At 31.0% G+C, this 23129-nt stretch overlaps 5 protein-coding genes across 5 annotated transcripts; 3 read left to right on the top strand and 2 right to left on the bottom strand.

Annotated features, from left to right (window-relative positions):
• The first annotated feature begins 55 nt into the window (after window positions 1–55).
• LOC134829774 (poly(U)-binding-splicing factor half pint) lies at window positions 56–4489 on the top strand. Its single transcript, XM_063843028.1, has 6 exons — window positions 56–239; window positions 306–399; window positions 1973–2205; window positions 2264–2322; window positions 2528–3111; window positions 3332–4489. The coding sequence occupies exons 1-6, from the start codon at window positions 219–221 to the stop codon at window positions 4180–4182; spliced, it is 1842 nt and encodes a 613-aa protein (XP_063699098.1). The 5' UTR covers window positions 56–218; the 3' UTR covers window positions 4183–4489.
• Window positions 4402–5021, bottom strand: LOC134829783 (NADH dehydrogenase [ubiquinone] 1 alpha subcomplex assembly factor 2). Its single transcript, XM_063843040.1, has one exon. The coding sequence runs from the start codon at window positions 4934–4936 to the stop codon at window positions 4487–4489; it is 450 nt and encodes a 149-aa protein (XP_063699110.1). The 5' UTR covers window positions 4937–5021; the 3' UTR covers window positions 4402–4486.
• Window positions 5022–5310: 289 nt separating this feature from the next.
• LOC134828140 (pickpocket protein 28-like) lies at window positions 5311–7285 on the bottom strand. The gene is made up of 7 exons (XM_063841120.1): window positions 7116–7285; window positions 6673–6988; window positions 6199–6619; window positions 5900–6142; window positions 5730–5824; window positions 5543–5678; window positions 5311–5483 (listed from the first exon to the last, which is right to left on the bottom strand). Exons 1-7 carry the CDS (start codon window positions 7283–7285, stop codon window positions 5311–5313), a joined length of 1554 nt encoding a protein of 517 aa, XP_063697190.1.
• A 5196-nt stretch (window positions 7286–12481) lies between these two features.
• Window positions 12482–14356, top strand: LOC134827323 (uncharacterized). Its single transcript, XM_063839920.1, has 3 exons — window positions 12482–12630; window positions 13585–14012; window positions 14087–14356. The coding sequence occupies exons 2-3, from the start codon at window positions 13610–13612 to the stop codon at window positions 14194–14196; spliced, it is 513 nt and encodes a 170-aa protein (XP_063695990.1). The 5' UTR covers window positions 12482–12630; window positions 13585–13609; the 3' UTR covers window positions 14197–14356.
• A 1261-nt stretch (window positions 14357–15617) lies between these two features.
• On the top strand, window positions 15618–22623 carry LOC134827120 (allatotropins-like). The gene is made up of 4 exons (XM_063839671.1): window positions 15618–15812; window positions 19885–20125; window positions 20870–20972; window positions 21862–22623. The coding sequence occupies exons 2-4, from the start codon at window positions 19909–19911 to the stop codon at window positions 22022–22024; spliced, it is 483 nt and encodes a 160-aa protein (XP_063695741.1). The 5' UTR covers window positions 15618–15812; window positions 19885–19908; the 3' UTR covers window positions 22025–22623.
• The last annotated feature ends 506 nt before the right edge of the window (window positions 22624–23129 follow it).

Here is a 23129-nt window from a genome sequence, read left to right as displayed (position 1 = left end):
CATAAAATCCCCAAGTTGCCATTTGAATTTGTTTGTCATTCGAGTGTCAAGTGAAGAAAAAACAGTGCAAACAAAGCGAGAAAGTCGCCGAAAATCGAGTGAAATATTCCTCAAAAGGACTTGAAAATACATTTAAAACATAAATTAACGTCTCATACAACGCAGGAGATTCAAGACGAGAAGAGATTTGTGCGGATTTCTTAAAAAACAACGAAGCAATGAACGGCGGATATCAATCGGTGAGTTGAAGGACGCGAAAAATCTTCCCACACATGCTAAAATCGTTTTTGTTTGCGAATTTTTAGGGCGATGGAGCTGCTACGAAATCAGCAAGTCCCAGGAGTGAAAGAAGCGGAGACAGTTATGACGATGAAAGTCCCAAAAAGAAATCCAAAAAAGGTAAATTTTGATAAAATGCCAAAAATTTTCTCTGTGTGTGGGTCTATATGGGAAAAGTTTTATATTTTTTTTATTACCTGTGTCTCTCTATATATATTATACATTATATACCGTCATATAGAGTTGTAATGAGTTATGAAAATCAATATTCTGTGTAAATATGTGTTGCAAAGTGTATATAACTCTCATCCTCATTTGTATAAATATAGATTTAAAACCGAAATATTGTAATAGCGAATGTGATATGGAAAGAAAAACGACGCCATGACGTTGAAATTCAACCAAATCAGATTCGCTAAATAGCAGAAATGCTGAATTTTTGTAATTTTAACCGAAATTTCATCCAAATCAAAACATTCCTCACTCTTAATTTTTTATTTATTTTTGTTTCATAACTAATTTGCGGGTCTTTTTTGTTCTACCTTGTTGTACTTTGCAGAACAACTACTACTACTCAACTACGTGAAGCTGTGAAATTGAATTGAAATGTAAATCAAGTACTCAAAACGATCCAATTACAAACCAAAAATTGTTAATTATCCCACAAAAGAGGTGAAGAGGTGACAAATTATAAACGAAAATGCGATTTTTACTTAAAAAACTTTAAAGTGGCTTTAAGATTAGGGACAAACTTTTTACTATTATCAAGTCGTGAAAATATGGTAACATCTAATTCTGACACGCAAATAAATTGAATTACGCGAAGACAAAACTCTGAATTATATTTTGCCATATTTTTCCATGAACTTGTTGAAACTTTTTTTCATGAGATCAGGCATTTTTTGAACAATTCAATTGATTTACATATAAACCGTCTGTATTTTCCATTTTTCCAGTTTCTTTTCTTTTTTTTTCTTCTCTCTTCTCTCGAGTCAATTTTCAAAAAAATTATAAAACCGAAAAAAATTACAATTTGATCACACGATATGACACACAAACAACTATGGGTTGTGCCAAAATAAATTGCCAAATTGAATTGACGACAAGGCCTCTCACAAGAATCAAACAACCTCGAACACGTGAATGTTGTGCACGTAAAAGTCAGTCCAGATCCAGATTGATGCGATTTCAGCTTCGTCGAATACAAACAATTTATTTTAATAATATTTATTGCCAAAAAATTTTAACCACACGAACTTTATAAATTTTTTTTTTATTTTCTCTTTTTACAGATTTTTACTTAATTTTTTTTTTCATATCAAAAACTTGTATTATTGCATATTTAGGCGAGAATTATGAGATTTCGATGTGGATCATATACTGCAAGAGGGATGCAGTTACAAATTTTGCGTGGAAAATGCTTTTGTTTTGACCCAAAGTTTGGAAAACCTTTCTCCTAATATATTTTTTTACTTATATTTTTCTTCAAAATTGAAATATTTATTTTTTTTCTCTCTCTGTGCAGATATTCTCAGTATATGATTCCATGTTTTGTCACCTTTTAAACACCTTTATTGCATTTACCTTCAACCTAAAAAGAAAAAAAGGATGATTAATATTTTCTTTTTTCTCTTTTTTTTACATATCTTCTGTTTCTTTGTATATTTAAACTCAGTTTGTTAAATGTTTATAGATCAATGGAGTCCGCCTATACCATTTATTTCTGCTCCTATTTATGAAATGAAGCAAACGGGCGATGTTGCATTTGGTCCGGGAACGAGATCTGCGCTTTTGGGATTGCTCGGAGGAGCTTTACCTCGTTTGGCATCCGATCAACATGAAATTGTGACGAAGGCGAAAAAGTACGCGATGGAACAAAGTATTAAAATGGTGTTGATGAAACAAACAATTGCACATCAACAACAAGTGAGTTAAAAAATATTTGATTTCAATTGAAAAATTTAAATTTTATATTGTTTTTTAGCAACTGGCAAGTCAACGTACACAGGTTCAGAGACAACAGGCATTAGCATTAATGTGCAGGTGAGTTTTCTGAAATTTGTAAAGAGACACTTCTCAGCAAGGATGTAAATCTACCGCAGATGGATGTCGAGTTCCGAATTTACGTCGTTGAATTCCGTCTTATGATGGACTTAAATTAACTGAAAAGACCTGAGCTTTTCTTTTTCTCAAATTTGCTTAAGTTTTTATAAGAATTAAATTAAATTTCTTTTTTAATCAATTTCAGAGTTTATGTTGGCAGTATTTCGTTCGAATTGAAGGAGGATACGATTCGAGCGGCGTTTCTACCTTTTGGTCCTATCAAATCGATCAACATGTCATGGGATCCTGTAACTCAAAAGCACAAAGGCTTCGCTTTTGTCGAATACGAGATCCCTGAAGGAGCTCAACTCGCGTTAGAACAAATGAATGGCGCTATGCTCGGAGGTAGAAACATCAAAGTAGGTCGACCAAGCAATATGCCTCAAGCGCAACAAGTTATCGACGAGATTCAAGAAGAAGCGAAAAATTACAATCGAATTTACATTGCCTCGATTCATCCGGATTTGACAGAAGAAGATATCAAGAGTGTATTTGAAGCATTCGGCCCGATTATTTTCTGTAAACTTTCACAAGGCAGCACTATTCACAGTCACAAGGGATACGGATTCATCGAATATCAAACGACACAAGCAGCTTTGGAATCTATTGCGAGCATGAATATGTTCGATTTGGGAGGACAATTGTTGAGAGTTGGAAGATCAATTACGCCTCCAAATGCGTTAATGGGTCCTGCAACGAGTTCAACGATGCCAACTGCAGCAGCTGTTGGTAAGTTTTTAATATTTTTCGTGTGCTCTGAACTTTATTTTTGAATTGTAAAAAATTTTGGAAATTTATGATTTTGGAAAAAAAAAATTATTTTCGCTTAAAAAATCAGCTCGAAAAAATAAAATATTATAATTTAAATTAAATTTTTTTTTATTTTGAGACATGAAAATGAATTTTTGATTTATTTTTTCACTTTTCTAATTGTTTTTTCTTTTTTTAGCTGCTGCTGCCGCAACAGCGAAAATTCAGGCGCTTGACGCAGTCGCAACTAATGCCGTACTTGGATTATCGGGAGGAACAACACAACCCGTTTTGAATCCATTGCAACAATTAAATCCATTACTCGCACAAGCAACAAATCCCTTACTCGCTGCTTCTGCTGTGCATCAAAACCCTCTCGCAACTGTCGTAACACAAGCAATTCAACCATCTATTATGCAAGTATCACAACCCGTTCAAGTATTAGCACAGCAAACGATTACACATCCGGGGGGTGTTATTGTTCCTCCTCCTCCGATGATAGTTGCTCCGGCATTGGGAAAACCTGCTCCTCTTCCCGTTGTTCCTGTTACTCCTGTTGCTCTTGAAACGCCAGCAACAACAGTTTCTACGCCTTCTAATGGCGTAAATACCGCCGTTGTTGAAGAAATTCAAAAGAAACTCATGGATGAAGCAGAGCCTCAAACGTTACAACAACAAGAATCCATGTCAATTAAGGGACAAAGTGCTCGTCATCTCGTCATGCAACGATTAATGAGACCACGCGAAAGTAAAACCGTAATTCTGAGGAATATGGTAGGCCCGGAAGATGTCGACGAAGAACTCGAAGTTGATATTAAGTCGGAATGCAAGAAACACGGAACTGTCGAACGTGTTGTCATCTACAAAGAAAAGCAATCAGAAAATGATGATGATGCTGAGATCATTGTAAAAATTTTTGTCGAATTTTCGGCGTCGTTTCAAGCAGAACTCGCACGAGATTCACTCAATGGCAGATATTTTGCCGGTAGACTCGTCAAAGCGGAGTTGTACGATCAAGCACTATTTGATCATCAGGACTATTCGGGTTAAGAAATCCATCCATCTACATCACACGCGACGCGAGATATTAACAGCTTAAGTGAAGCTCAAAGATTTTATTATTTATTTTAAGGTCAAACCAGTTTACTTCTACTTCTTTATCTAAATATAAAAAAAACTAAATAAATACTTCAACAGTATCCCAATTCATTCGTGAGACAGGAATAAACCATTTTATTAAGGAACAAAAATATTTAAAAAAAAACAATATTTTGTCTATCCAATCTTTTTTATTGTTAGCTAAAATATTTACAAAGTGAAACTGAAGAAGCAACCTAATAAATGTTTTAAGAATCTATTTCTCGTCTTTCTTTTTTCCGGGCATCTGTTCATACTCGTCATACTTCGGAAAGGAACTAATTCCCTTTTCGTCGATATTTTCGATTTTGTATCCTCGTTCAGCATCTGCTTTTGCTTCTAATATCGCCGCATTTTTCTTCTTCAACTGAGCAATTGCCAAATTTCGCATGACTTCTTCTTCCGTTGGAGGTTCTTGACGTCTATTACGAAGCCAACTTTCCCATTCGCCGCTGATTTCTTGCCCATAATTATCTTTTTCCAACGGTTCAAACCATCGCGCAGTTTTTCGTCGTCCTCGCGATGGATCTGCAGGGATTTCGTAATATTTATTCCCAAAGTTGTCTTGTCCCTTGTAGTTGCCTTTGTGTTGTGCTCCAATTGACTTAAAGGAATTGATGAAATTTTTCCAAATTTGACCGTAAATGTTGCGCCCTGCGCCTGACATTGCACGAGATCGAAGGATTTTCCTCGCAAAATTGATTCTTTGCACGGAAAATTTCTTGTTTGGCAAATAGTTGCTTGCTTATTCATTTAATTTAAGTTAGTTTGAGAGACGAACGTGTATTTCCGTGATGTCGTGAATGTTTTTCTTTTGAATTTCAACTTTGTGCCGTTATTTATTTATTCACACATTTTAAACAATTAAATGATATTTGTGAAGAGCAATGCACAAAGTAACGTTTATTCGACATAAGGTAGTATTTTGTTTGTTTTTTTTTGAACTTTTGTTCCAAACCAAGCCTTTTTTAATTGCTGAATGTTGGTTATTTCACTCTTTTTCGATGTTTTTTCAGCCCATGATTTCTTCTGCAAAGAAACTTATTCAGACAGTTCAACAATTTCGGATTTACTAACCAATGTAGCTGCTTTTCTGAGCAATTCCTTTTCTTTCTTGTGCATGTAATAAGGTCTCATACTCGAAAAATATATTATTTCAACCACAGATAACACTGAAAATCCCATAAACAATCCGAGAAGTCCTCCTGTGTTGGCTGTCGAAAAAAATTTTATTTTAAATATTTCTCTTAAATTTTTTATCATGCTTATTTACATAAAAACTCCGTAAATCCAATAAATTCTGTCTTCGTAAAGCTACGAAATGATGCGTCTTCTAAAAATACATGCAATATGCCTGTATTCTTCAAATCCAATATTGCATCTCCATCGAACATGTTATTGCGTAGCAGCTAAAAATCAAAATTTAACTCAATAATAAGAAAATTGAGAAAAAATCTTACAGGGGCACTCGACATTTCTGTAGAATAACTTATTTCATAACAAGCTGGTAGACATTCGCATAACAAAGAATCATCTCCAAAGTACTCCGTGCGATCTAAAAACAAAAAAAAAATAAAATTCATACAAAATTTAAAAATTGAAGGTGAAAAACATTTTATTTTTTCGTAACAGGCAGAATCCCGTTGATCACAAATCCTAACTTCATCATTCAGTTTGGGCATGTGAAGCGCTCGACATTTGCATTCTTGCTCCGTAATTGATGCCTCGCATTCCATTTCACAATTTTGTTTCGTATAAACACGAAAAAAATCCAATTTCGACTCATTTTCAAAAATGCATTGACGCACATTTTGATGAATATCTTTGATACTTGGAGATGCTGAATACCAAACAGGAGAAAAAAGGAGTCGAGCTAAAATTCAGTTTTTTTACAAGTTTAAAATCGAAGCTCATTTGAATAAATCATACTTTCCATTCCTGCACTCAATAACAAGCCAAAATTGCTAATTTTAGGCGTTTCTGCAGGATTGTGCAACAAAACCTTAAATCCATATGAATTAGAGGATGAACAAAAGTATTCGTCAAAATCAAGATTCAGCATTATTGACAATCCCATATGAACTCCTGCCCCCGGATTTCGACGAGGCGTCTCATCAAACACCTGATTGTTGTATTTAGTTTCGGGAGACCAAAAAACACTCGATCTTGGAACTCCGCTATCAAAGTTATTGTTTTCGCTGAATCTACTGAACATATAAGCCGAGTCCAAGCTATTGAATGTACAACAAAGCCCTTCATCCGTTAAAATTGTGCGAAAAATTTTGTTGCAATCGATACTTCTTCCGGAAAAACGACATGAAGTCAGAAGTTGAGAACAAGGTTGTGTAATCTAAAAAAAAATTCTGTGAGTAAAAAACTTTTTTTTTTAAATTTCATACTCACATTCAAAATTAATTTTCGAACATAAGACCATTTTCCAAAAATATTATCTTTGAACGTCGAATCAAGTTTGGTGTGATGACACATACTCGTAAGTACAGCATATTCAATCGAGTCTCTCGAAATATTCTTCGCAAAAGTGTTTCTCGCTTGATTCATGTTGCAAATTGTAACGGCGGGAAATGGAAAATCTTTGCTTTGCGACAATTGGGGATCGAGAGAGATTATGATCGGAGTACGAACCCATTTCATGTAAACATTTGTGATGAAATATCCGGACAAACAAACGACGAAAATGAAGGAAACGAGAAAAAATAATCTAAAAATAAATTTTCTTTTGTTTCAAGGTTCCAAAAGACCTCGCCTTTTTGATCAAAAAAAAATTTTTTTTTTAAATTTCTTAAAAAAAAATATCTCTTCGTCAAACGCCTTTCCATGAAACTTGCCTTTCGATGATACTCAAGTTCGTCATTCCCACGTATTTTAATCCATGTAATGTCGTATTGACAAAATAATCATCAAAATGCTCTTCAATGATGTCAATTTTCTTCTTTTGATACCGATGAGGTTTTGATTTTCGCTTTTTTGGTATTGTTAGCTCGGATAAGAGAGGCATTGTTGCAAAACTTTCGCTGAACTGATGGAAGTTTTTATCGTCCGAGGAGTTTTTATAACGTTTTGTAAATTACAAAAAGTGCTTAAAGATCAAATTGTTGGCAGTTAATGATGAAATTATGGAGTTTTAAATTAAACTGCAAATAAAACATCATGCAAAGTTACATGTGAGTAAAATACTATGTCGGGAAATTAGATTCAAATCAACACTCAAGGTCACATTTGCCTGAAAGATAAGACATGAAGATAAAAATTTACATAATTATTATTGATTACTCCGCATATGTTTACGTAAATCAAGGTAAGTTTTATGTTTTTGCAGGTTTCACTCACATTTCTAAGAAAAAAAGTTTATTCTCAAATTTTTATCTTGAAAACTTATTTGATGATTTTTAGGCTTGAAATAGAACAATATTTATGAAAAATGCCTTTGGATGTCTTTGAAATGGTTCTCAAGCTTGAATTTTGACAATAAAAAAAAATACGTAAAAATTACGTAATTTTCATTTTAAAATCATATTTGATGATTTTTAAGCTTGAAATTGAACAAAAGTTATGAAAAATGCCTTTGGATGTTTTTTGGATCGTTCATATTTAAACAAAATTCAATCCGTTCAAAATTGATACATCTCTTTTTTTGTTATTGACTGAACACAAACAAATTAAATGTTAAATACATCGCAGACCTCCGTTGAGTTAAAAAATAAATCTAAATTAAGCTGCAAGCAATCCGATGAAACGCTCTTTGTCCCTCCAATAAATCATCACATAAACATTTTTCGAGCTATATGATAAGCCCGCACATAACAACGTAATAGCAATAATAACGTGTAATGTCTTGGTTAGTGTAAGCGACTCATCATCATAACATTATCACGACATATTCTCGCATTCGCTTCGCATCCACGCTAAACACGCTATTTATATTCACAAATCAATCAACGTCATGTCGCAAAGACGGCAAGTAAACACATTGTTTGCAAATGTGTTCGAGGGATGAGAGCGATACGCGCAACAATTGGTTGTTACACATTTTTTGGGCATAATTAGGTGTTCAAATACCGTAAAATGAACCGCATTCTTTGGAAAATATGAAAAACTGACCGAACAATGGCATTCACAAGAACTTCGATTACAATTACATTATTTTTTCTCCTTCTGAACTCTCTGATTTTGACACAAACTGAGAAAAATAATGAAAAATTTTATACAAAAGTTTTTAAACTTAAAAAGCATGACAAAAACTTGAACGAAGAAGAAGAAAAAGTCTTTCAAGAGCTACGTGTAGGAATAATAAAGGACACTTTTGCAACAAACAAAGCAACTTTCAAGTCAAGTTGAGTCAAGCAAATTGAAATTTGTGAGCAGGTCCATTATCATTTGTGCCTCGAGTGTTTTTTGCAGCAATTTGAATGAAACAATGCATTTTTACACTTTTTCATTGTTTATCTGATGCATTTGTTGTCTTTATGCGAAAAAAATAAATCTTCTTGACTGATATAAACTCATGTGTGTTGCGTCACGTTTATGTCAGTTTTCTGAATCTAAAACAAAACTTGAACTGTGAAAGAATAATATTGTTTTTAGATGCATGGCAGAGCGATAAAGGTGTTCGAGTGAACAAGAGTTTGATAAAGTTATTGCAATGTTTTCTCTTTTGTTGCACATGAACAAGATATTTAAGCGCGACATTGCGATAAAATGTTGTAAAAACAAATGAACGTTATCTCGTGACATGCAAGACGAATTACGAATCTGCGTTTAGCCATAAACAATGTTAATAAAGGACAGTTTAAAGGTTAATACGTTAATACAAAACTTTAATTTTTTTTAAATACGATAAAAATTATTTATTTTTTAAGAAAATTTCTTAACCTTTAATCTTTTTAAACATTTTGATTGTCCATTCGAACAATAAAACTACTTTTTCTCATTTTTATTCTTCACTTATATAAATCAGCTTTTGTTAAAAACTTTTTATTTCTGTCTTTCAAAGGATTTCCCTGATGCGTGAAAGTTTTTCTTCCTCATCCCGTTGAACGAATCAACGAAAGGGCTTCTACTTCTCTCATACATTGGATTATTACGCATTTAATTATGTGAGTAAATATTGAAAAACCATAAAACACATCATAAAACATGAAAGATAAGTTATAATCATGTAGGAAGATGAAAGCAAATATTAGCCATGAAAAAAAAAATTATCCATTATTTGCGATCCAGCTAAATACATTTCTATTTTTAGTCAACGTGAATTTTTTTTTTTCGAAACATTAAAAAAATGCAATTTTTTTAGGATGAACTACCTTAACTACAACACTTCTCTCATAAAAATGCTAATTTTAGTAATTATTGTTACGAAACAAAAAAAAAATAACATGTTTAATTATATATTTAAGTACTGCTATAAAATGTACTTTATACTATATGTTGTAGTTTTTATAATAATTTGAAAAAAAAAATCCTATGAGAGATAATCTCTCTAAAAGTTTATTATGCTTTTTATTGAATCCTATTAAACAGAAAATCGAGTAGATTTTCCATATTTACTTCCTTTTCAATAATTTTTTTTTTTTTTACTTATATGTCTTTAATAAAGATTAACTTTCAACTTATGCTCATATTTATTTAGTTTGAGTTCATGGTGCAAAAAGGGAACAATAGAAAAAATAAATAAATTTTCACTTCCGAACATTTTTTTATTATTTCATGTACAAATGAGCAAACAAGCACAGCAACAACAGATGAGAACATGTTCGCTTAGTAACAATCGTGAATGTGCGGTATATCGTCATCGTTTAGTGTTTGTCGCTTGTTGCGTAAATAAATAAAAATTAGTAATCATAAATTTCGCTTAGAGGTTTTGTCGTATGCAACTTTTGAATGTTGAAAGGATAAAGGGGAGAAAAGTTATGTTTTGGCAATTTGTATTTATTTACGAAAAACTCTTTACTTACATAATTCAATTAAATTTATATTGATAAAATGGGCATAAAAAATGACGAAACCTGAAAATTTCCCTTTTTGACGCCAACAAGAAAAAAAATAAAAATGTTTATATCAATTCTTTATCATTTATTCATACAAAAGTTGGGTATTTTTTTCTCTACTTTTGTGTTTATTGTTGTTTCAATTTTTTTATTAGTCTTGCAAATATTATACTACACATATTGTTTATTTCCCATAAAGGAAGCCCTAAATGTTAAACGATGAAAAAGGGGAAAATTTAGCCATACAATTTTCGGTGACATGTTCTATTTTATTATATTATTATTTACTCTTTTATTTATTCCTTTTCTATTCTATTTTTAGACAAGACAAAACAAACGATGAAATGTTACTACGTGGAATATGAACATGATCATGTCATTCATTGTTCACTTGCAGCTTATGTATATCCTTTGGCTTACAAGTTAATTATTGCAACAGTTTTTCAACTAATGAATAGGCTCAAGACGATGATGATGGAAAATATTTCTCGGGAGGAAATGTTAACGCAACGTATGAGCATGTAAATGAAATTCTGCGAAATAAGCGGTTAATTTATTTGTTTATTTATCAATCAGTAATTAACGCGTAAAATGTAAATAAAAACAAAATTTTGAAGGGAGCGCGTTCTATTTATCAAAAACTTTAAAACTCAAAAACATGCATATATAAAGAAAATTAAGCCCCTAAATGAGGAAAAATCCCCGAAGTCCCTTACTAATTTTACTACATACTGATTTCTCTCTAATTTTATTGCTCCAAAGCATTTTTGCAGCCAAACCAAAAACCTATAAAGAGATTCAGAATTTAAGTGATGGTGTTAAAATATTTACGTGGGCTTTGGGTTTCAATTTTATACAAAATACACAAAAATTTGTAGAAATTTTGTAACGTAAGTATTAACTCGAATTTCATTTTGCGAATCTTTATTTTATTTTTTTAAAAAGCTCTGGTTTATATGTATGTTTGAAAATGTTAAAATATTTCTGAAAATGAGCAGAAAAGTTAAAATATGATATATGGATTCGATTAAATATCCTTAAGGAAAACTTATTGCATATTTTTCATTGCAGGGCCTTTTTAATAAAGTTTTCTCGAAAAACGACATATAATAAAATATCAAATGTGAAATGTGTAGGATTTAATGTCAACCTCATTTACTAAATTTCAAAGAAACCTCAAGCAAATAAACACTTGTGAACTTCAAAGAATAGACACTTCATTTGTTAAATTAAATTACAGTCTATAAAAATGTAACCACAACTTGTTTCTTCCCATACAGCATGTCGACGACGACAACGACTCAGGTAAGCGATTTCAGCTAATCTCCCTCTTCCGTTTTATTAGAACAAGAAGTGCGGTAATTAAATTATTTGCACTTTAAAAGCCTTTATTGTCGTCTGCATTTGTGGCTTTTAATGACATCTCGTTTGTGTAAATGAAACAAGATAATTAAAAGCTGGTCAAGTAGATGGAACGAAAACGCAGAAAATGTCTTCAATTACGGCGAAAAGCACATGAAAATGTACTTAGACTTGTCGACGACGACGATACGATGTCGCAATTTGATAGAATGAATTTCTCCGATGATGACACAAATTAATTTGATTAAAATCCGCTTTATTATCCTCGATTTCTTCGGCGGTAATGTAATTTCTGTGTCGTCAAATTATTGCGGTGTTAAGTTAATTTGGAATTTGGCACGATGAGGGTCAAAGAACATCTTACTTGTGTAATTAAAAAATTCTGTCAAAATTAATAAAAACTTTTAATTTAAAAAAAAATTGTTTGACAAACAAGTAAACACTCTTTGTATTAATTTTGTGTGTGACGCTAATTTTATTACTCTTTTTGTCATTTAATTACCGTGCTAACGATATCTTTGTGTTATTTGTTAACATTTTCCAAGCAATTTATCGCGAGACGACGACGGCGAACGACAAGCTGAGTTGCTTTCTCCTACACACAATATTTTCCCCTTTTTCAGCATCCCACACACGAAGATGTGCGTGCTGTCTCGCACTCACCAAATAATGGTTTATGATCGCTTCTTCGTTGCTACTGTGTGTTCTGATGTCCGTGTACGAAAAACGTAACCCATAACCCCCGTTGAAAATCGTATTTTTTTGCTTCCAAAGTACTATAAACAGTTAAGTGATACATTAAAAGCGAAACATTAGACAAGAAGCAATTGCAGTGAAAGGACTAACTCAATTTTTCTTGCAAAAAATAAATTTATCCTTTTTTGTCTGTCAGGATTTATTTTATCTGATTCGACAAAAAGTGGGAGTGATTTGAAAAATATTGTCATAAAAAATTTTAATATAAGATAAAGTGTCATAAAATCAGCTAAAATAGGTGTGTTTTTCTTTCAAATATTTTTTCGAAGAAAAAAGCAATAACATTTTTATTGCCTCAAATGTCGAAAATTGTCATTTTAAAGATGATTAAAGAAAAAGAAAATAAATTGATGAGAACTAAAAAATATATGGCTGAGTGTTTGTCTCGTATTGCACAAAGGATTTAAAAGAGAAAATTGAACTTTTGATTAATTTAAAAGATTAAAGAGTAATCGAGTGAATTTTTCTACTTGAAGAGTCACTTTTAAAAAAGTCAATATTTTTATTTGTCAAACGAAAAATTACATCAGAAATTTGTGAACATTTTTTTGCTCAATTCTTCTTTACTCAAACGAATAAAAACTGTTGATAAGAGCGATTTTTCTTCATATCAGTAACAAACTATCAAATTAAAAAAAATCTAAATTCTAAGTGAAAATTTCAAAAACAAATTGAATTAAAAATTAAATAAAATTCTTTAACTATTTTATTTGGCGAAACGAGATATTTTATCAAAAACTCTATAAAAATCAAATATTTTAAAATTAATTTTAATATTGAACAAATATTCAAACTATCAGATATTTTCAAAAGTGATAATTATATGACGCCCAGAAGCAAAATTAAATTTAAAATGATATCAAAACCTACTTTGTCTAAGATGAGAATTATTTGCATAAAATATGTAACAAAGTTTCTGTTCGTTCCGAAAAACGTATTGAACGAATTTCGGTATCTTGTTGTGAATTCAATAAATGTTTCTTTGATGTGTAATAGTAATGGAAAATGCTCTTTTAACAAAAGTAGAAAACAGTTACGAATCAAAACACAAAATATTTACAAAAAATCTTCTTATTTTTCACTTCTTTTAAAAAGAATTTCCTCACTTAATTTACATAACAATCAATTGAAAGAAATACCACAAAAACATTTAATTTTAACGTATTTCTCCAAATTTGTTTCTCATTTGCAGAAATCACAAACAAAACTCGGCAACAATGCCTTCTCCAACGACTTCCAGCGGAATATTCGTTATTTCAGTAATTCTCTTGTGCACAACACTTTCCAACGTGAAATCTTCAGCAAATGCTCTTGCACAACCCGCAATGTTCCCCTTTGCCCGACATCTTCGAGCTCCGTTCTCACACAAAGGAAGTCAAATGATGACAGCACGCGGTTTCGGTAAACGTAACTTCTTGGATTACAACGACGATGGATGGGAAGTCAGTTTATTGGATCGCTTAATGGGACAAGAACAGATGCATTTGTCTGAAGTCGATGCAAAAAGATCTCCGGGAGAACCAAGATTGAGATTTCGCTTGGTTGACGATGGTAATTTGCGAATTGGAAGAGGATTTGGAAAGAGATCTGTTCCCATGGATGATGGACAAAAAGAGGAATGTACGTTAAATTTATTGAGCAAAAAGTTAAGAGAAAACGTAAAACAAATTTTTATCTTGAATTTAAATTTTTAGACAAAAATCCATGGAGTTCCCCGAGCATTCGTGAATGGAATGAAGCAGAAAATATTTTAAGAGCGGTTTTGAAGCAAGTTCAAGAGAATCACGGAACGAATCAAAAGTAAAGAAGATGAAGACTGCTTTTGGCCTTTTACTTGTAAATATGAAAGAAACAACAAAAATGTATTCTGAGCAAAAATAACAACAACAAAGGAATTCGCTGACGACGCGACGTGTATTGTGTATATTTGTGTCTTCAACATTGAAATTCATCAAAAATGTACTTCTTTCCAGTATATTAAAAATTATTTTATTCAATAAACATTTACTTTTTGTGACTCATACAAATATTTTCATTGTTTTTCTCCATTTGAATACAAATAGCGACGGCTTAAAGTGCAACAATAGGTAAAATTTTTAATTAATTCGCTTTGTTGTGTTTTTTCTGTTTTTGTTCTAAAATGCATTCACTTTTTAGATTACATAAAGCGTTTTGTTTGTTATTTTTTTTTTTACAAAATTTACTCTTTTCATGATGAAATGAAAATTAATTTAAACAACGGTAAGCTCTCAAGCCTTTTTTCCTTGAAATGAAATTTCTTTAAGAAAAGTTTTTTTTTCTGACACACTAAAGATGCAGACCTAAATTTACACTTAAAATAGTAAAATACCTGACGTCTCCATTTTATTTTTGTGCCTTTTCGAATCAACGATATTTTGATAAATTGCCGATCGTAGTATCAAGTTCAACATCTCACGCCCCCTTTTTGTCAACCAACACACAAGTTGAAGTGAAAACTTCAATGACGTCATTCTTGTGAAACATTTTTTGCTCAGGATGGCGTCATTATTCAAGTGTCATTCGTGAAGTTTCTTCTTCTCATTCTCTTATTGAAAAAAAGAAGTTTTGTAACAATTTTCATAATCGAATTAATTACTCTATTAGGAAGTTTTGGCTCAAAGAACGGAGATGGACAATAACTTGTTGACCTATAACTTAATATGCGTGAGAGCAATCGAACTTTATGTCACATACAAATAGTATAGATCAACAAGTAGCAAAATAAATACCTACATTAAATATGAAGGCGATGAGCAAATGAGTCCCCAAAAACAAGATATGTGAATGTGACATACATGCCCCGCCTTTTACACCCACGATTTTATGAATGAAATTTAGGATTTCTCCTTTTTATTTTATTTTTCGATCATTTTCTCCTTTTATTTTCAGATAAATTCACACAAAAGAGGAAATTTTTTGTCACAATAAACCGTGTGACATCAATCGTCTCATCTTCGTGGCAAAATAGAAAAAATCCTTTTTCACAACTAAAACAATTCCCCTCCAACAATTCATTCATCGCACACAAAAAACGGTAGCTCATCTCTTGCTGGTTCATGCTGTACGAGAAAATGAGTGTCACACTTGCATCGCTCGGCTCGGGCGACGTACGCGGTACTTTCGAACGTCGAGCTAACGCACAATAAGAAGGTGAATAAAATATAAGGATAACACGTCTAAGTTAGACACAATCGTTTCGCAGGTTGAACAGTAAAGTCACAACAAGAGTTTGAAATATTTTGAAGGATCTTACTTTATTCCCGTTATTTTTTGTGATATTGTGCGGAATTATTTTTCGCGAAAAAAAGTAAAAGAAGAAGACAGAAAAAGAGGAAAACCTGTTGTTAAGTGCTGTTAAAAAATAAATTAAAAACAAAACAAAAAATATTCGTGAAAAGGGTACGAAATTTTTTATAACTATTTTTCTGTCTGTTACAACAAAATTTAAAGAATTTTGTTGTTTGAAGTAATTTTTGTCTCTCAAGAAAAAAATTATTAAATAAAATTGTCTATAAATTTTATTGACTTCATTCTGCTCTTCAAAGAATTTGTAAGAAGTTGGTCAACAACAATTACATTTATTCATTTGTCAATAACTCAAATTGAATTTGTTGTAAAACATTGAAATATTGCAAAATATTCAATTTTGGTTCATTTCTTATGAAAATTTGAAGAGACACGCAAAGAAGCGGAAAATAAAAGTTAAACAAAGAATCCGGATGTTAAGAAAATGGCCTAAAGTTAAATACAAACAAAAGTTGAAGATGACGCAAAGTCAATCAAAAACAAGTTTAAAGACAAAAAAATTAATAAAAGTTAAAATATGTATTATCATTTTCACCTAATGATGAATAATTAGAGAAGAAAACGTGGGTTGAATATCCTTCTCATTTTTCTCTTTATCATTTAATGATTTTCTTTTGACAATTTTTTAATGTTATCCAAAAGTTATTAACTTGTTCGTTAAGAAAAAAGAAAAAAACACACAAATTTTCCGATCATAAAATGAAAAACCATAAAAGGTCCCCTGTGTAGCTCCTTTATGATAATCATCTCAACATGAAATTGTTTTACTATATTAAAGTGCTCGCATATACATATAATGATAATAAAAAAATAAAAATAAATAACGCGAACTCTCACCTGTGGATGTCGAGATCATCGCATTTATATTAAAATTTTCACTGAATTTCAACGCACGTCAAGAAAATATAACATTTTGATTCAAATTCCAACCTCAACTCCCTTCTTCTTTGCTCTTGTGTGTGCTCACCTGTCGGCGAGAGTTTTATTAGATTACATCTCTTTTATAGGCTCATATCCATATTGAGTCATATCCGCGCTATATCATCTTTTTATTACTGTTTATTGTTTATGTTGTTGTTGAAGTTGATGCAATTGTGCATTATTTTATTTATTTTTATTCAATATTTATCATATAATCTTGAATGATTTCAATATCTCACTCCGCATATACATATTTATTTTATCATCAAGTCAGTGAGTTTAGCTTGGGTAGATATGTAAAAATGGATAAAATATACCTACAGAAAAATTGCAATTTGTAGACTGTGATGATAGATTTATTGATATTTTTAATATTTTTATTTACAAATAATGAATACTTTATCAAATTCATATGAATTCTTTTAACAATATGTTTGTTTAATAAGTTGAAAAAATTGTTTCTTCATCATATATGGAATAATATCAATATTTATTGAACATATATTAACTTTTTAGGTTTTTAAAATTTATTCTAAATTAAGTTAATTTATTTAATTTAATTTATTTAATTTAATTTATTAATTTATTTATTAAAAATTTTTAATCGCATTTAAAAAAATATTTTATCTTACAAATAAAAAATAGGAAAAAATGAACTTCGAAGTTTTAAAGAAAATTAAATTAAATTTATTTATTTAAATCTTTAAAAAAATATTATAATTACAATTTAATTCATTTAAAATTTAACAAAAATAAAATTAAAAAAGGATTATTTTTGTTTAATTTTAAAATGTTTTTTTTTTAGAAACTCTAAATGTTTATGATAATTTTTAGACATGGGATCAAATCTATTGTTCGTTTGCTTCAACAAAAAACTTCTTCTCATTGCTTTATCTCTACAAAAACCAAAATTAAACATAAATTTGTTGCATTTTGCACCAATTTTCTTCTTGCCATATTTTATTTACGCGTTTTTCTTCGACAAAATATGTAAATTTTGTAAGGTGCTATGATTCAAAGACTTAACAGACTCAAAAGTTTTTCTTTCATGTTGTTCTTGCACGAAAGTATTTGAACGTCAGCCAAGTATATCAAAAAACAAAAACAGGTATATACTACATTCCTTAGATTTAAACTCTAATTAACACTCCCTGTGGTGTGCAGCATGTTTGATGCGATGCGAAAATGTGAATTATTTTTTTGTGTGTTTCGAACCGCAATATTGAGTAAGATATGGATTCACTGTTTATTTTGTGGCGTTTTTGAACATGATTTTGTATGATGGCATTAAAAAAAAAGAACTTTAATAAACTTTTATTTATAAATTATTACAATGAAACGTTTTAAATGTTAAAAAATTTTATGACGTGCATTAAAATAGTATCTTGCAGGAACAAAAGCTTTTTATTCCCTCGTTGCCTTGCTGAATTATTAAAAGTATCTGTTAAATGGAGTTAAATGCAGTCTCTTAGAGCATAATTGGACTTTTAACTTTACGCACCTTTTACTCTTTAAAACGTTAATAGTTTCTCTCATAATTGACGAAGGAGCAATTATTTCTACCGGATGCTTCATCCATTAAATGGGCATTTATACACCGGCAAACATCCGACGTTTCATGAAAATGTGTGAACGTTCATTTTAAATTATTTTAATCTCTTAAAGTTTTAGAATTAAGCTTATTTGGACACGTAACGTGGCGTGTTATGTCACCAAAGTTACGTTAAATTGTTAAAAATGAGAAATTTCAATTCAATTACAAGGTACTAACTTTTTTATGGGATTTTTACTTTATTATTCATTTAGATGTTTCTTTGTTACTTTCTTTTTAAGGTACTTTTAATGTACAAAAATACTTTTTTCACGATTTGTTCAAAAATTTGTAAAATGCTTTTTTCAAAAAATCTTCTGCCTTATTTCGACATTTCCCATTTGTCATCCCTCTTTTTGTATTTAAAGTGATTAAATATCTAAAAATTAACCTTGTAAGCCAGATAATTTTAATTGTTACAAATTTCGTTTATACCTGGCAAAAATATCTGATGGTTTGCCGCATCAGGCGAATCCTCCATGGCATGAAATATTTAGCGCAACGAACGATATGAATATTAAATGTTACGGTTAATCATAATTATTCCATGTAACGTGGTAGATAAAATTTTTAGAAACTGCTTTGATCACATATACAGCGAGTTGCTTGCAATTAATATCGTCTCCCGCACACAATTTCATATTAATTAGGAAGCTTGTTCGCTCGAGAGTACTTGAGTATGAAATTTCAATATATGGTCATTTATTGTATGTAATTAGACATCGTTATGAGCTCCTGTAAAGAAGAAAGGGTAATAAAGATATTTATTGTTCGTAGAAAATTGCGTGATAACACACGAAGGGTGTCAAAAGTACCTTTGTGCAATAAAATTTTATGGAGTAATGCTCACCAATTTGCATATTTTATCCTTTTGATGGAATGCTTTGTTCCAAAAATGTGCTTTAAATAAATTCTCGACTATTTTCAGGATTCTTTTCTGCCTTTTAGCAACAAAAAAGGGAAATTTGAACTCATTGATGCAAATTTATTGCACTTCACAGCAAAAAGTCGGAAAGCAGAGTAAAAGCATTTCCGTAAATTTTGCACTCTGACTGCAAAACTCCTAAATTGATTAAATTAGAGAGAGACTTGCAAAAGTATTAAAGTGAAAATTCACATTAAAACTTTTCTGAAAATGCTACCCATGTATGTGATAGAGCAAAATGAAGTTAAAACTGACACACATTTAATATTTTCTCACAACAATTAACCTTATCACACCTCTCATATCTCTTTGCACAGAGATTAACGTCTGAATTCGTAAAAAGCCATAAATAAGCGTTTTGCCCACAAATCACAGTAAATGACGTGACAGGATATGACGCAAGGTCAGAAATTATTCCAACCACGTGTGTGTGAGAAATTGTCGTTGCGATTAGAAAGATGTTGGTTACGTGGAAAAACTCGGCAAATATTTGTCTCGTGTAATAACTTTGATATTTATATCAATTGCGGGAAATATATTTCTTCGGCGTCACTGATTTTATGAAGCTACTAAATTAACTTTTCTTTCTGTCAGTCAAAAATCGTACGTCATTCCCGAAAAATGAAAAAAAAATGACAAAAATAGCTGATTTAGAGTTAAATCTCTTTCTCTCGCTGCGTGTCAGACTGACAGAATTTAACGCTGATTTATGTTAATATTTTTCACAGGTTTCACCAAACAAAAACATCATAATGGCATTACTGTATAATTTGATGACATTAAGCGTGGTTTCGACAATTTTGCTACAGACGACATGTTATGCGGGGCCTGCGGGACAAATTGCATTAGCAGCTGCGCGTGCATCGAAGGTTCCTCGTTCGATACGTGCATCATTTCGCAATCCAGAAATTGGAGTAGCACGTGGTTTTGGAAAACGATCGCAAACACAGGCGGGACAAACATCAACAAGTAAGTCACAAAGTAGTAATGATGTCGTGAGTTATTTCGTTTTCCCTTTCCTGTACATTCCGCGTTCTGATGTCGTCGTGCATAACGACGTCAGGAGTTTACGTCGAGGAAGACGCACGCGATTTAAATTAAATGATCATGAGTTACGAATTAGTCGAGGTTTTGGGAAACGCAGTGTTGAATTCGTAGCACCGTCAAGTAAGTCGTTATGTCAGCACGTGTGCACGGAAAAATGTCTCTTCTCTTCTGTCTTTCTTTTTCCTCTTACATGTACTATTATTGTATTTTTTTGTCATCGGCGATTGCTCAAAATTCGTGCTCATCTCAATTCTCTCTGACACAAATAAATCATCATGTTTCTTTTGTACAAAATGTCCAATATTTTATGTCGTTTTTATGTACGAAAAATTGTGATGCATCGCCCGAACATCCTTTTGTACCTTCTTTATCTTTCTTTTCTTCGAGGGAGGGACATCACACATCAAAAATAATTGGCAATGCTTGTTATTTATTATACATCTCTCTATTCTTCTCCTCTGAATCTCTCTGCAAAAAAAAAATAAAATAAAAATGTAAACAATTGTTATAAAAATTAACACCAATGCCATCTTTTGTACCAATGATCTCTTCAAGAAATGGTAAAAATGGTGCACGCAAAAAAAAGTCCTATACAAAGAAACAAAAGTAAAACGATAAAATCATCTTACCATGAAATATTATTTCCTTTTTTCTTCTCTTACAAAGGCGAGTTGCCCTGGAGCTACAGCAGAAAAGAGGATGCTAAATGGTTGGAAGACGTCGAAGAACACGAACCATTCCAACAACTTTTGCGAGAGTCGCCAGAAGGGTAAGATAGCCTCTTTAACGTTAAGGTTGATACAATATTCAAAAATGTTTCTGAAAAAATTAGATTTAAAAAAAAATCGTATAAAAAAATTTTAAACAAAGATTTATAAAAAAAAAAAAAAAATTTGACAAATCTAAAAAAATATTATTTATTTACCTTATTTCTAATTTTTTCAAAAGAATCTTCGATAACTAAAAGATTTTTATTCTTGTATCATCCTAATTTCCTTCATGAATTACAATTTATGACACAAATATGTTTGTTGCTAATTAAACAAACATATTAATTACTTCAACGTTATCTAATTTGCTGAAACATTGAAACACACAGAAACATAAATTAATAATAATTTGCAATAATAAGATTAGGTACATATTTAATTTTTATTAATTCGAGCACATTAATTTAAATTTAAAGAACGAAATTCATGCAAGAAGAAATTTTTCTTGAGAAAACTTTTTTTTTTTTTGTTATTTAATGAAACCCCAATGTCCAACAAACAAAAAAATGTCAATTCCCGGAATTCGACACGATTATAAATTTTACTATGGGGAATATTCACGTCTTCAAAGAGGTTTGCTAAAGATGAAACAAAACGGAAGCTCTTTTCAAGTTTAGAGAAGAAAAAAAAAGTAACAATAGGATATAATGAAAAGAACAAGCTCTTTGTCTTGCCTATTTTTCTCATCCTTCAACCAGGCGCGTAGCATCATAGGGTGCTGGAGGGTGCCGTGCCCCCCCAGAAATTTCAAATTTCAAAGAAAATTTTCAGAATCTGAGGGGCAAAAAAAAATTTTGTTCTGTGTGCCCCCCCAAAAATTTTCGGCTAGCTACGCTACTGCCTTCAACGTTAACAACTTTTTGTTTTATTTACTTTTTATTCATACAGAATTCCCGTAGATTGGCTCGCCGGCGAAATGGCATCTAATCCATATCTTGCTCGTGCAATCCTTCGACGATTAGTTGACTTGAACAGAGATGGATATTTGTCTGCTTTGGAGTTGATGTCGCCCATATCTCTTGTCGATGGCAATGTTGTTGACTCATATTAAGGAAATACGTTTTTTGAACAGTTTTTTATTTATTTATTTATTATTTTATAAAAATACTGTTTTGCTTGTAAAAAAATATTTACGTTTAATATGGTTTCTTCATAATTAAAAACATTTATTTGTGTCAAACTTTTATTTATAATAATTTTTCATATGGAAATGCATTGTACAAAGTAGTTATAACTCAAAAAAATTGGCTGGAAATTATTTGGTACGATCCATTTCCAACAAAACATGTACATTTCCACAAAAGCTCACCTGTAGTTTGTGAGAACAATTTAAGAGAATAGTCTGAATTCATTAGACGAGAAACTGAATGCTTCTTCAATTCAAGTTCTAATGAAGAGATACTTTCCGAGAATCAAAATTAACTTAAAAAAATTGAAGAAGAAAATCAAAAATAATAATTTTTTGAACATCATTGTTGTGTACTATAAAATTTTAACAAAAAGTTTCGCTATATATATAAAAGTTATCAAAACATATACAGCACTCGTATGTTTTCCATCAATATAATATATACACATACAAAAATACAAAACACATATATCTAAAATGTGCTAACGTTTTATTATACATATAAGTTTAAAATAAACGAAAAATTTGAAGAAATATATGATGAAATAAAACAAAATGATGATTCTATACGTTGGAAATTTTCAGTGTTTTACTTTCGAACTTATTGTGATTCTTGATTGTTTATGCATATTTGTAGAAAAACCCACATCCTTCTATATCACATTTGGTATTTTATTTTGAAAAATTGATTTTAAATCAAACATGCGTTAAAAAAAGTTAATAAAACAATTAATTCCATTGAAGTTTCTGCTTTTTTAATTCTGTTTAAAAAAAATTACATTAAGAATATTGACTTAATGTATCGGTTCAGAATCCAAATTTGAAGAGCATTTAGACCCTCAGCATTAATTAAGGCCTTTATTTGCTGAGTTTTGGCATGATTTTTTTTTATAGAGTATGATCGTTTACAAAAATATAACTTTCGAAATTAATATTTTTTTAATTTGAAGCTTGAAGTCATTAAAAACTTAAAGTTTAAAATTTTGCTTTTTATATATTTTCATCATTTTTATTATAAATCTTTTCG

Source organism: Culicoides brevitarsis, chromosome 1 (assembly GCF_036172545.1).
Source record: "Culicoides brevitarsis isolate CSIRO-B50_1 chromosome 1, AGI_CSIRO_Cbre_v1, whole genome shotgun sequence".
Lineage (NCBI taxonomy): Eukaryota > Metazoa > Arthropoda > Insecta > Diptera > Ceratopogonidae > Culicoides > Culicoides brevitarsis.
Note: the sequence above shows the minus strand (reverse complement) of the source record. Positions and strands in the feature narration are given on the sequence as shown.

What these genes read in the sequence shown, in the direction of transcription:
- LOC134829774 (XM_063843028.1), top strand. Translation starts at nt 219, where the DNA reads ATGAACGGCGGATATCAATCG. An exon ending in CAAAAAGAAATCCAAAAAAG is followed by an intron (nt 400 to 1,972) that starts GTAAATTTTGAT and finishes AAATGTTTATAG; the next exon opens with ATCAATGGAGTCCGCCTATA. An exon ending in GCATTAGCATTAATGTGCAG is followed by an intron (nt 2,323 to 2,527) that starts GTGAGTTTTCTG and finishes AATCAATTTCAG; the next exon opens with AGTTTATGTTGGCAGTATTT.
- LOC134829783 (XM_063843040.1), bottom strand. Translation starts at nt 4,936, where the DNA reads ATGTCAGGCGCAGGGCGCAACATTTACGGTCAAATTTGGAAAAATTTC.
- LOC134828140 (XM_063841120.1), bottom strand. Translation starts at nt 7,285, where the DNA reads ATGCCTCTCTTATCCGAGCTAACAATACCAAAAAAGCGAAAATCAAAA. An exon ending in TGATCAACGGGATTCTGCCT is followed by an intron (nt 5,825 to 5,899) that starts GTTACGAAAAAA and finishes TTTTGTTTTTAG; the next exon opens with ATCGCACGGAGTACTTTGGA. An exon ending in CAGAAATGTCGAGTGCCCCT is followed by an intron (nt 5,679 to 5,729) that starts GTAAGATTTTTT and finishes TTTGATTTTTAG; the next exon opens with CTGCTACGCAATAACATGTT.
- LOC134827323 (XM_063839920.1), top strand. Translation starts at nt 13,610, where the DNA reads ATGCCTTCTCCAACGACTTCCAGCGGAATATTCGTTATTTCAGTAATT. An exon ending in TGATGGACAAAAAGAGGAAT is followed by an intron (nt 14,013 to 14,086) that starts GTACGTTAAATT and finishes TTAAATTTTTAG; the next exon opens with ACAAAAATCCATGGAGTTCC.
- LOC134827120 (XM_063839671.1), top strand. Translation starts at nt 19,909, where the DNA reads ATGGCATTACTGTATAATTTGATGACATTAAGCGTGGTTTCGACAATT. An exon ending in GGCGGGACAAACATCAACAA is followed by an intron (nt 20,126 to 20,869) that starts GTAAGTCACAAA and finishes TCTCTTACAAAG; the next exon opens with GCGAGTTGCCCTGGAGCTAC. An exon ending in TTGCGAGAGTCGCCAGAAGG is followed by an intron (nt 20,973 to 21,861) that starts GTAAGATAGCCT and finishes TTATTCATACAG; the next exon opens with AATTCCCGTAGATTGGCTCG.